Source organism: Tauraco erythrolophus, chromosome 7 (genome assembly GCF_009769465.1).
Source record: "Tauraco erythrolophus isolate bTauEry1 chromosome 7, bTauEry1.pri, whole genome shotgun sequence".
NCBI classification, from domain to species: Eukaryota; Metazoa; Chordata; class Aves; order Musophagiformes; family Musophagidae; genus Tauraco; species Tauraco erythrolophus.
The window spans coordinates 23,083,807-23,095,816 of NC_141471.1; the positions used below are offsets into that span (position 1 = coordinate 23,083,807).

A 12,010-nucleotide genomic window follows, 5' to 3' on the forward strand; every position below is an offset into this window, starting at 1 on the left:
ATCATACTGAATTGACCCTCGCTCCACATCATAATCACTCATCTTAAGGTGTTTAGCTCATGTTTTTAGGAAAAGAGCCTAAGAACAGGCAAAACTGATAATCTGCTGCCCATTGCTCCCAAAGTCCCATAGTGATCTCAGATACTTACATTGGTTTAATCAAGAAACCTATAAAGTTTAACATTAAGAACACAGTATACATCCAGACTATCAAGTTTCAACTGTGACAGTACTTTAAACTGTAATGTCGATTCTCAAACCAGGCTTTAGCCTGATCTTCAACTCATTTCACATGGGTCAAACCATCAAGTCTTAACGCTACTTTGAGTTACCGTCCTCAGAAATAGAATTAACGGTCAAATAACTGTGTAAATTAACTGCCAAGCTGCCAGTAGTATTTGCTTATTCATCTGTAAGCAAATATACACATTTGACTATACAGATACAGTTGTTTCCATTTGTTCTTTACCATCTCTTTAAAATATTCATGATATATTTCTTAAAACAAACAAACAAACAAAAAAAGGGACATGGAGCATACTTGAAATAAGATGTATAAGGTATTACTTGGATTTTAGCTGAATAAAGTTAATGACAGATGAAAAACCTCAAAAGTAAAATAATAATCTATGTGTGAGCATCATACAAAAAAAACCACCAAAAAAATAAAATGAAACCCACAGAAAAAAAAAACAAACACAAAAACAGAACAAAGAAATCCACCTCCTCCCTGCCTGAAATCACAAAATTTGACCTACGTTGTTCAAACAGACCTTGCCTACTGCATCTCTAAGTCCTTCCAGCAAAGGAAGGCTTTTTTTTATTATTCTGCCACGAAATTTATAAATTGACTTTGGAACACAATGAACTAAATACTCCAACTTTAATATTTTGCATTCATACCAAAAACAATTAACAGTTTTTACAAATAGTGTTATTTACTAAAACAGATCTTGTACAACAGTGCAGTATATCTGAATATATACATATGCCAACATCAAAGGGAGCATCAAACAAACAAAACCAAAAATGCACCTTGCTACTGCGTACACTTTATTAAAACCAAAGCAGACTGCAGCAGGCTTCTCTTCTTTATCATGACAAAGACAAAAATTATTTGGATTTCCAGAAGCACATGCAGGATAGAACAAAAACTCCTACCACCTTTTTGCCAAGGTAGCAGCATGAAAAGTGAACTTCAGAACTGCAATTTTACATAGTAGTAAATGGAATGTTTTTGAACACAAACACCCTAATTGAAGAAACAAGGCTTCGAAAACACAGTGTTTTTCACATACTGAAGCAAAAAGTTCAAATGTCACAGCCTTCCCATGTTTTACTATGGTGTTGGATAGTATAGACATAAAGGTGAATATTCTTCATTGCAGCTGAAAATGAAAAAGGAGTATCTGTAGTGTGGAGTTGGTTGGCTTTACTAAGACTGAATAACAGAGTAAAAAATGATTCTGCCTGCTGCTAGCAGTGGAGGTTTTTGTAGCAATGGAAGTTTCTGTAAATTTTACTTCACGTTTCTCTTAAAAAAAAAATCTCCTCTTAATTTTTAACTGGAAAAATTATGCTCCCTTGTTCTTCAAAACAGATATGCACATCTTCTCCAAAGGAAGCTGCAGTTAGGTAATGCAAAGTGCCATTGCAGGCAGCTGCTGTCATTAGAGAGGTTCTTTCTCATTCTTTCTGTGAAACCCAGCAAAGAATAAGGTAAGACCTTTACACATAAAGACTGCGCAGATATCTTCGAAATACCAGTGAAAAATAAGGTAAGTGATTAGAGAAAATGCTAAAAAAATTGGAGAATGAGGTATTAAGCAGTTCTCCAGTGTAAATCTGATGTTCCTGCCATCTAGATGAAATCAGAGAACTATAACAGCAGCCTAGATTTGATCAGCAAAATATGTACATGCTATTAAAAGCAAATTAACTCCTATCTAAGCATTTGCAATCTGGCAGAATTCTCTGAAGTTCTGGTTATGCAAATCAATTTCAGTCCTGTCCCCTCCATCCCCCCCAATTAATGAATAGCAGCTGTTCCATGAGGGCAATATGCTGCTCCACACCTCTTGATAAGCTTGCAGTAATTATTATATTTTGTTCCTTTTTACAGTTGTTTCACTGCTGTCTGTATGTACTTTGGCCAGTGACGTTACGTGCACATCTACACAGGCATGTTACTAAACAGAGGTGAGTAAATACATTGCAACTGTTCCTGCAACGGCGCGCTCTGGAACATACTGCCATGACATCGGTGTAGCAAATTCTAACTCGCTGCCTCAGTATTTTCCCTGGGATGCTTTACAATAAATCTTGTCATCTTTGCTATGCCCACGTAAATTGAGATGATACACACAGGTAAACAAGCTTCGTTTATGGAAGTGAAATGCACAGAAGGCACTTTCCAGAGTTTGCTCCAGTTCATGATAACCAAGCCACTAAAACACCCCTTCTGAAGTTAATTAACATTTTTGTTAAATAACAAAGGGTTATACAAAATATTATGAAAACCTTTTGGCTTTTTGTTGACAATATAAAGAAACACAACATTCAAAAGTTAGGTCTTCTACTGGAACATAAATAACACGTCATTTCCAGGAATTCTAACTTTCAAATAGATTAACTTTCTGACACTTTATTTATTTGCTAAAAAGCTTTTTCATACAGTAGCTGTAGATGTACTTTCCCCCTCTCACCCATATTTCAGTGTTCAATACCATAGCAAGACAGAACATACGTGAACTTGGTCAAAACAATGCATAAACGAGGAATAAGCCCCAGCAATGGCATCTCCAGGTTCATGATACTAAACCAGCAGAGAGAAGGTGAATTGAAATATAATTGCAAAATTGTCAGTTAGAGAAGATACGAGAGGATGAGTGAAGGAATTAGTGTGACGTCAGCATCTAGCAAGGTAGGAGGAGGCATCACTTCAGAATATCTAGCATATGGGACACAACCAAGTGAGAAGATGAAATAATCTTTTTTGATAAATGAGAAAAATCAACATGAAGCAAAACAGCTGCAAATTCTATTTAATCTGAAAATTGCATCTGAAATGGAAAACGTAGGATGCAACAGAAATGCTGAGACTCTGAAGCTAAGGCTCTCTAGTGATCTACTGCACCAACTGTGCAAAATGAAAGTGACTGAGTCAACTAAAATTCACAATTTGTTACAGGAGTTACCTTAAGGCAGTGACTCTAACACAGGCATGAAGGAAAATAAAGTGTCCATCTTTTTTTCACAACTTTTCTTATACTAAATATATAGTGGCATTGCATTTTAGAAAGTGTTTTTTGGTCATGATGAACACAAATGAAAAGTGATTTTAATTTTCTTAAAGATGGACCAAAACATGCCCAAAATAAGTAAGCTGAAAAGCATAAAAACTTAAGATACGCGTAAGTGTTCAAAGCAGAAATCAAGAACAAGCATTTCTGTGTGTTAACAAAAGAAAACTTCAAAAATTTTAAAAACAAAGACAAATCAGTAGTGAAAAGTATTTTTGCTGAGGCATTTCTGCAGAGAGGTTCTATAGGCCCTTATTATGGAACATGTGAAAACCTAAGAATACAAATAGTTGATGTCAGTTGGACTATTTTGATGCTTCAAGCTCCTCCTTGAATCAGGGCCTAAGAACTATGGAGTAAAGTTATTTTCACTTTTGTGTAGAAATTATACACTTCTATACATATTGCTTCTCTAATTTTGGAACAAGGTACCTAAAGCACACAGAGGATACTATCAAAATGATACTTTATGCCCTTTTTAAAGCAAATCACGTCTTCAATCTGTTAAAAATTATCTATGACACAATATCTTGAATTTTTATTTCTTTTTTCCAGCATCTCTTTTCAAATTCCAGAATTTGTGATGATATCAAGTACTGAAGTAATGACAGTTTGAGAGGGTGCTTAAGAATTCTGGAGCAAAACAATACGTGAAAATACCAGCATCAGAACCGCCAGCTGGCTAGAACATCCCCAACCGGAACATATCAGCTATGGGCACGTTTTGTAACCACTCCCATGCAAAGTTATGCACAGTAGTCATCTGAAAGCATTGACGGGCAACACACCGGTGTCTATTAAAACAGTGAAACAAAGGCATGCTAGGTAACTGTGAACAGATGCAGGAGTGTACGGGATATCTGAGGTCAGCTTACAGTATAACGTACAATTGCAATATTTAATTCCAGAAGCATCACACTAAAATATAGTACATGAAAGTGAACAATTTCTGACATAGACATTAACAAGACTGAAAATACAGATCTGATGTTGAAGCCATCTAGCATTGCTGAAAAAGATAAGCAGAAACCAGGATTTATTAATAGACTGAATACAAATGCAAAGTAACAACAGTCTTTGTACAAGAAACCCTGATCAGGCATATTTAAACTGCTGCCTGCCATTACCATGTTCCTTCCGCAGCACCTTAGCTGTAGAAAAAACAACATTATGCCTTAAAGAGCCACCTGGCTAAGTTACTGAGAAATGCAAGGGTTTAAAAAAGGCTAATGCATGTTGCGACAGAAAAGAATTCAAAGTAACCTGAAAGTGAATGAAAATAAGAAGCCTCATAAATGATTCATACTATAAAGGGCTAATAAACTCAAATGATATAACTGGAAATCAAAACAGATGTTTAAGGCAGAAGTGTTTGTGTAAGAACAGTAAACAGAACAAATTGCTAAGCAAGGCCACAAGAGAGAAAATAAAGCCCTGAAGGTTTGTTCAGCAAAGTGATTTAAATGTCCATAATTCTCCATGTTCTAATTAAGAAGACTTGAATAAAGTAGTGTTATTCATGCCTTGTGTTCCAGTTTAAAACTCCATCGTTTCTCCTCCAACTCAATTCCTCTGTCTTTGGTGTAATCTCTACCAACACAAAGAATACAGTTCTGGTTCATATTGTAAAAAAGAACTTGGAAAAATAAATTACGTGTTTCTCATGATAAAATGCAAGATCCTGTTGCATGGTCCCATGATATGTTTAGCAGCCTCTGAATAGTAGTTTTAAGTTATTAATTGTATCTGAAGCAGAATCATAATTTGCTGTTATCCCCCCAAATCACTTATTAGTTAACTAATTTACTTTGGTAGATAAGCCATCTAATAGTCATGATACACTTGTGTTCAATTCAAGAAGCAATGAAACCTAGAGTCAGATAAGTTTGTAAATTCATATATAGACCTTAGCTTGTAAGTGTAATCATGATATGCAGAATTACTGCTTTTCCTGCATTGGAAAGAGACACCACATCTGTCATAAAACTAGACAAAACTACGAAACATGGTTGTCAGTTCATGATTAAAATAAAATAGCAAAGTAAATTATTTTTAAACATTGTGTTAAATATATTCACATGATCACCATAGCTATACGAAATGGCCACTATTGCAATCACACACTGTATGTACATAACATATATGCCACAACAGTTTGCAAGTGTTGAGTTTTCACAGACTAGCCAATTTTACCAGACATAAATAATCCTGTACCAATTTTTAGGCATTTTAAAAGGAATTAAATGTCCTAAATATATCTGTTCCTCCGCAAAATTAAAAAAAAAATCCTAAAAAGTCAGTGCAAATTGAACTTGTTCACCAAGATAGATTCTTATTAAGCTGAGGATAAACAAAGTTTAAGAGATTAAAGAAAGAAACTCATAGAATTGCCAACTGCCTTTAGCAGAGGTTAAAGAAGATTAGGAATCAGAAGTCCTGGATCCTATAGCAGAGCCTTCTGTGAGTAACTATGCTGTGGTTGTTGAGGTGGTGGAGGCTGTGGTTGTTGTGGAGGTGCTTGTTGACTGCCTGCTGTCTGTGGCAGAGGTGTAGATGCTAAGTTATAGTTTGGCACCTGGGACATATTAGTTCCAGCATTCTGATAAGCAGCAACATCAACAGTAGCAGGTGGTGGGCTATACACTGAAGCCTGGTTAGAGTAAGTATTTCCAGCAACAGAGCTAACCATTGCACTGAAAAAAAAAAAAGTTGAATTAACACACAATTTACCAACAGAACAGCAACACTTCATTGCTTCTTCAGCTGATCTATGTATACACACAAAAATCTCCTAACTCTTGACACCTTGCATATTTAAAACTGTAGCCAATGAATATTCCAATTAAAACTCAAACGTATTCCTCAGATTTAAAAACACCTAACACACCTCCCATGGATTTAAAACTAGACTGTGAATCTATCCTTTGTTTTATTTTAATGCGCAACATGGAAACCCATCTATGTTCCATTCTGCTCATGAAAAAAACCCAGAACCCAACCAACTGCTTTGAATAGCAAAACAAGTCAGGTGAAGTATGCAGAAACTCACTTTATCGATGCATGTCTTACCACCCCAAATAAACAACTTTGGGGGACAGAGACTAACTTTAATAACTAGAGAGGTATGTGTCTCTCAACTTTACAAAATAAAATTGCCTTACACAGAGAGTTAAAAAAAAACCTCTGATCTTTTCCTAAGGTCAAATTAAAACTTTTTTACAACACAGGTAGCTTAACCAAAGCTTGGAATCTTTGGGGATCTACCCAAAACAGAAAGCCACTTGTAGCTCCTTTATATGGGGAAGCTGTATAAGTTCTAGCAAGTACTCATAGCCCATTCACTTCTTTCCCAAAATGAGCAGAATTCTCTCCATGCTTCCACAGTAAGATATTTGGAAAAACAATACAATATACGCTATCTCAGAAATCATGCAAAGCCAATCAGAGCAGCAGATAATCTTCATCATTAAATGTATATTAAAAATTAGCTTTAAAAAAATAAAAAAAATCATGAATCACGTATATAATTTTCTCTAATTTTTCTTTTATAAAAAGGAAATATATAAATCTAAGTCTTCTTAATTTAATTCTTATATATAAATTTAAGTCTTCTTAATTTAATTCTTATATATAAATTTAAGTCTTCTTAATTTAATTCTTATATATAAATTTAAGTCTTCTTAATTTAATTCTTATATATAAATTTAAAAACTAGAGAAAATGATAAAAACAACAGAAAAGTTCAAAGTTTGTCATGATTTTTTGCCAAATAAATGACACCAATAAAAAGCATACTGGAAATAATTGCACTGAAGCACCTTTCAGTTGTGTTTAAAGTTATACTTCTCTAAAAAAAATAATTCTCCTTTAAATATTATCAGTAGTCCTTTATGTTTAAATTGATTTACACTTGAATAGGAAAATATTTAAAATTACTTTGTATAAGACGTCTGTGCAGGCTGCCCAGGCAGTACTGAGCTGGCAGATGGAGTAACTGTGCCTTGGCTGAGAGAAGAAAGTTGTTCAGGAGGAAGATTATAGCCTTGAATGTGGCCCATCTGTGCACTCCCTGCCACCAAATACGTGTTACTTTGGGGCTGCCCTGGATAAACCTAGGAAGTTAAACACAGGAATATTAAAAAAATAATACAATAAAATTTGCTATTTAATATCTGAATTTAGAAATTAAAGATAGCCTCTCAAACCTTTTATTACAGATGTTTTAATAGAAGATGATCAGTTGCTTTCTATTAAGTGTTGCAGTACAAAAAAAATTACCAGATTTTCAAAGGACACTGTTTACATTCCTAACCTCGGGCTCCAGTATGAAAAAGGTCAAATAGTTTACTGGAAAACTTGTACTCCAAATTTTATTTTAATTACTATCACTCTTGCTAATTAAGAGCTTCTACTTTTGAATAAAAATACCAATTTAAATTATGTAACAAATAGCAGTCCAAGGCAGTGAAAGTTATCTGGGCATCAAAAAGTATTCTAAGTAGAATTGTTAAAACGGATAGCCAATAATGTACTATTTTCGTGTTGTTAGTTACCCTATCATTTCATGCAACTGTTGAAACTGCCATTGTAAAACTGTTTGTGTGAGGCAAAAAGGAAAAAGAGGTCTTAAGAAAATTTCAGTTGAAACTAATGTTTCACAACTAACTAGAGGAAAAGCTTGCTAGCAGATGTGTCAACTGTATTCTAAATCAAGACTAAATTTCTAAACCCTATGTTTTTGTTCAACCATTAATTATTTGGCTTAACGAAAATTACTAGAAGAAATTATCAGGTCTTATGCACAACTGAGTTCATGTAAGTTTATGATATACAGCTCTTCTATCTTAAGATCCATAAATCTCAGATGACATTTATAGAAGGCATATCAGTATCGCAAAAGAATTTTAGAAGGCAGCAAAGGCACGAGACCTCCTAACTTTTCAGAACTTTATACTGGCTCATCTTCACCCCAAAAATTCAGTTTTTCCCTTTAAGAATCCCCAGAAATATGCCCATTTATAAAACATTAAAATTATTTGATAGGGTCACAACATGATTGCTTATCACATGAACGGAAGACAATGTTCCTCTTAATGACATGGCAAAAACATACATCCTCTTCTTTAAAAGACACCGAAAGAAAGTATATATTTGCAGGAAGCTAAAAGAACTAAAGCTGTTTCAATGTTTATATAATACTGCACAGTTATTAATAAGTTGGCTTGACTTTTTTTTTACTCACTCAAAAAGTAAATTATTGAAAAAACAGCTTGAAATGTTACGTATTCCTATAAACAGGAAGAAAATACAGAATGCGTGCATTAGACTATGAAATTAAACATTTAAATGTTTAAAAGGCCTTTTAAAAATACCATAGTATATGAATAAGCCAAAAAAAACCACTCAGATATAATAAGTAAATTACATGGAAATGCTGCCATGAAAGAATTGTAATTTTTAACTTCAGTAATTTAAAGGCTAAATACTCTACTGACATTAAAAAAAAAAAAACACTAAAAGAAGAGATTGATTTTAGGGTGGGGAGGGCATAATCTTCAACAGGAATTGTACTCCTTTCATACTTTACTTTGACCCACTATGCAAAGCCCTAACAGCTTTAATTTTTAATTTTACATAGAACTCAAAGCACAGGATGGGCTTTTTCCTTGATCAAAAAGAACTGAACAGAAAAGAACTAAAAGTGTTAGGACCCACAAAAGGAGAATATCCAAAGCTTGCAGCTGAAAACAAACTTTTTTTTTTTCACATATTGTGTTGAGATAAAACACTGCTCTTTCATTTGACATTACCTCTGAGAGAACAAGATGATTTTAACCTAGCATTAAGGTGAGTAACATCATAAGAGGTTTCCAACTCAGAGGGCAAGGGTGGTGGGAACAGAAGGGTAGAAACAGGAAATAAATCATTACTTGCAATCAACATGCTCCACCACACTTTGTATATCAGCATATTTTTTTTTGTAATGTAGAGAAGTATGCTATACAAAATATTTGAGCAAATTTCGTAAAAAAGTTAGCTTATGTGAAAAACCGCCTATCACTAAAAATTTTGAAGCAACCAACCACAGCTCAGTATGTACCTGATAACGTCAATGGCTATTAAAGGTTACATACATACCTGAGAGCCAGAAACACCAGATGACTGCATATAATACTGTTGGTTTTGTAGTTTTGCATACATGGAATACATTGGGTCTTCATTCATCAATTTGTTATACAGAGAAAGAGCCTCCATTGCTTTAACATTGAGCTCTGAAAGTTCTGAATGTTTCCTAGAAAATATATTTTACAGCTTACTCTACAATTCAGGTAACTTCAGTACAGAACAGCCAGTACAGGCAAACTTTCATGAGGTGTGCTAAGCAACATATTCTTACTGCCCGTGAAATAATGCCTGACAAGTGCCAGAATGTCAGATGGTACAATACTATAAAATGTTACATGACTAGAAAGAAACCTTTAGATCTCCTCCCAGATGAGAAGCTACTAATACACCTATTTTCTTTGCCAGTATTCACAGAAATTATTAAGATATTAAATAACAGCACTGGTATTTCTAAGAATGAATCTTAATTTGAGTCAAAACATTTGATTTTTTTACCTGTCTATATCTTCCAACTTTTCATCTATGAGAGGTCCCATCTGGTGGCACATTGCTAAAACAGGAAAACATTAACATATATCAGAGCAATAAAGATTTCCATATTGCAAGTCAGACAGCAGCTTTTAAAAAAAAAATCAGATAGAAACATGTAGATGCTAGTCCAAATTTTTTTGAAAATCATTACTATAATCCGTATGCCAAAGAAGTTACAGTAACAGAGGTAGCGTCATGAACAACTTGAGATCCAGCTGAAGTTTTCAGTAGTGGTACAGTTTAAAAAGTACATTTTAGAAAGAAAATAAAAGTACAGAGAAACAAAACACATTTAACATCCAGGGAGTGTAAGGCTGAAACTATTTTGCAAGAAAAGGTTCAGGTAAATCATAGAATGGTTAGGGTGGGAAGGGACCTCAAAGATCATCTAGTTCCAACCCCCCTGCCATGGGCAGGGAAACCTTCCACTACACCAGGTTGCCCAAAGCCTCATCCAACCTGGCCTTGAACACTTCCAGGGATGGGGCATCTACAACTTCTCTGGGCAACCTGTTGCAGTGCCTCACCACCTTCACAGTGAAAAATTTCTTCCTTATCTCTAATCTAAATCTCCCCTCTTTCAGTTTAAAGCCATTGCCCCTTGTCCTATCACTACATGCCCTTGTAAAAAGTCCCTCTCCAGCTTTCCTATAGGCCCCCTTTAAGTACTGGAAGGCTGCTATAAAATCACTCCACAGCCTTCTCTTCTCCAGGCTGAACAGCCCCAAACTCTCTCAGCCTGTCTTCATAGGAGAGCTGCTCCAGCCCTTGGATCATCAATCTGAAAGGTGAACTCTTCTTCAAGGAAGAAAATTTGCCGCTGCAGCCCAGATCAGAGTACTCAACTAACATAACAATAAAAAGACTATCTACGAGAACAATGAAGGAAAACAGATTGCAATGATTCAAATAATTTGCATGTCAAAGACACTAATAGCACATTGCTACCTCACTAGAATCCTAATTGGGGAAGGGTTTTTTTTCAAACCACTAATAGGTGCAAAAACCAACACAAAAACTTATCAGAAGTAGAATGCAAAATCATTAAAATAAATAAAAATGTACCCCCACCAACTTTCAGCACAAGGGCATGGGGTTCCTGTAACTGCCAAGCAAATCACAGTTAACTTACAGAAAGACAGAGTTTGTCACGTGTAAAATATCAGCCAAGGAAAATCAAAGGGGATACTACAGCCTAACCCAACTCCAGAATGCAAAACGTGCCCACTTATGCAAGTAATGAACTACTTCCTAATCAAGAGATGTGTTTAATCCCAACAGTCACTCAATATTCAAACCGAGAGATAAGAAAAAAAGATTCAGGCATCAAAGATGACCTAAATGCATTATAAGCAGCTCTGGAATACTGTTTTCACTCTTAGTTTTCCCAAATTAGAGATGCAGAAGATCCTGAAATCCTGGAAGATCTGGAATCTGCCATTTTCTTAAAAACTGGTCCTATGCAAATTGTCAATTTAAACCAATGTTCTGTCTCATAATAGGTAAGTTTCTTTACTTTCTTCTCCAAAGTTCCCTTCCAAAAATTTTGCTGCATCTATCAACCCAGGTAGAATGGTCTATAGTGCCTCTTTGAAGAGGTAGAATAATTTGAGCCTAAAGGACTAGTCTAATTTGTATCACTGTATAAGATATTCATTAATATTAAAGCCCTGCAGAAATATGCACGCAGGTGAAAAGCATGTGAGACACCCAAAGGTCTGTTCTAAGCCTCACTAGTATCTCTGCTTCCTGTCATGGAATCTTCCTTACACTTCTTTTGCAACTCATGCCTTGCTACTCTATGAAGAAAAAAAAAATGGATGAAAAAGATTGAATTAAGTATTCCTGGGTCTTGAAAAGGAAAATAATAGGGAATATCATTTCCTTGAGAGAGGAGCAGGCTTGTTTTAAGTTAAAATTTTGCACTTTGTTCTCTTACATGTGGGAAATAGGAAGTGAAAAGATAATTATGGCTCAGGCACTTTCCTCAGGCATGCTTGTTATGTGCACATAAAGCTGAAGCAGGTTCAATTTGTTTTGATATAGGTAAT

General features: G+C 35.0%; 1 protein-coding gene across 2 annotated transcripts in view; it reads right to left on the reverse strand.

Moving 5' to 3' along the window:
• Positions 1-942: 942 nt before the first annotated feature.
• Positions 943-12,010, reverse strand: part of STAM (signal transducing adaptor molecule) — a 36,519-nt gene continuing 25,451 nt past the window's right edge. For both annotated transcript variants that reach the window (XM_086614687.1, XM_086614688.1), the window contains exons 11-14: positions 9,924-9,978; positions 9,441-9,594; positions 7,239-7,414; positions 943-5,995 (exon numbers count right to left, since the gene is read on the reverse strand). In XM_086614687.1, the coding sequence (XP_086470813.1) occupies positions 5,746-5,995; positions 7,239-7,414; positions 9,441-9,594; positions 9,924-9,978 (635 nt within the window). In that variant the 3' untranslated portion in view covers positions 943-5,745. The remainder of the gene's footprint in view (positions 5,996-7,238; positions 7,415-9,440; positions 9,595-9,923; positions 9,979-12,010) is intronic.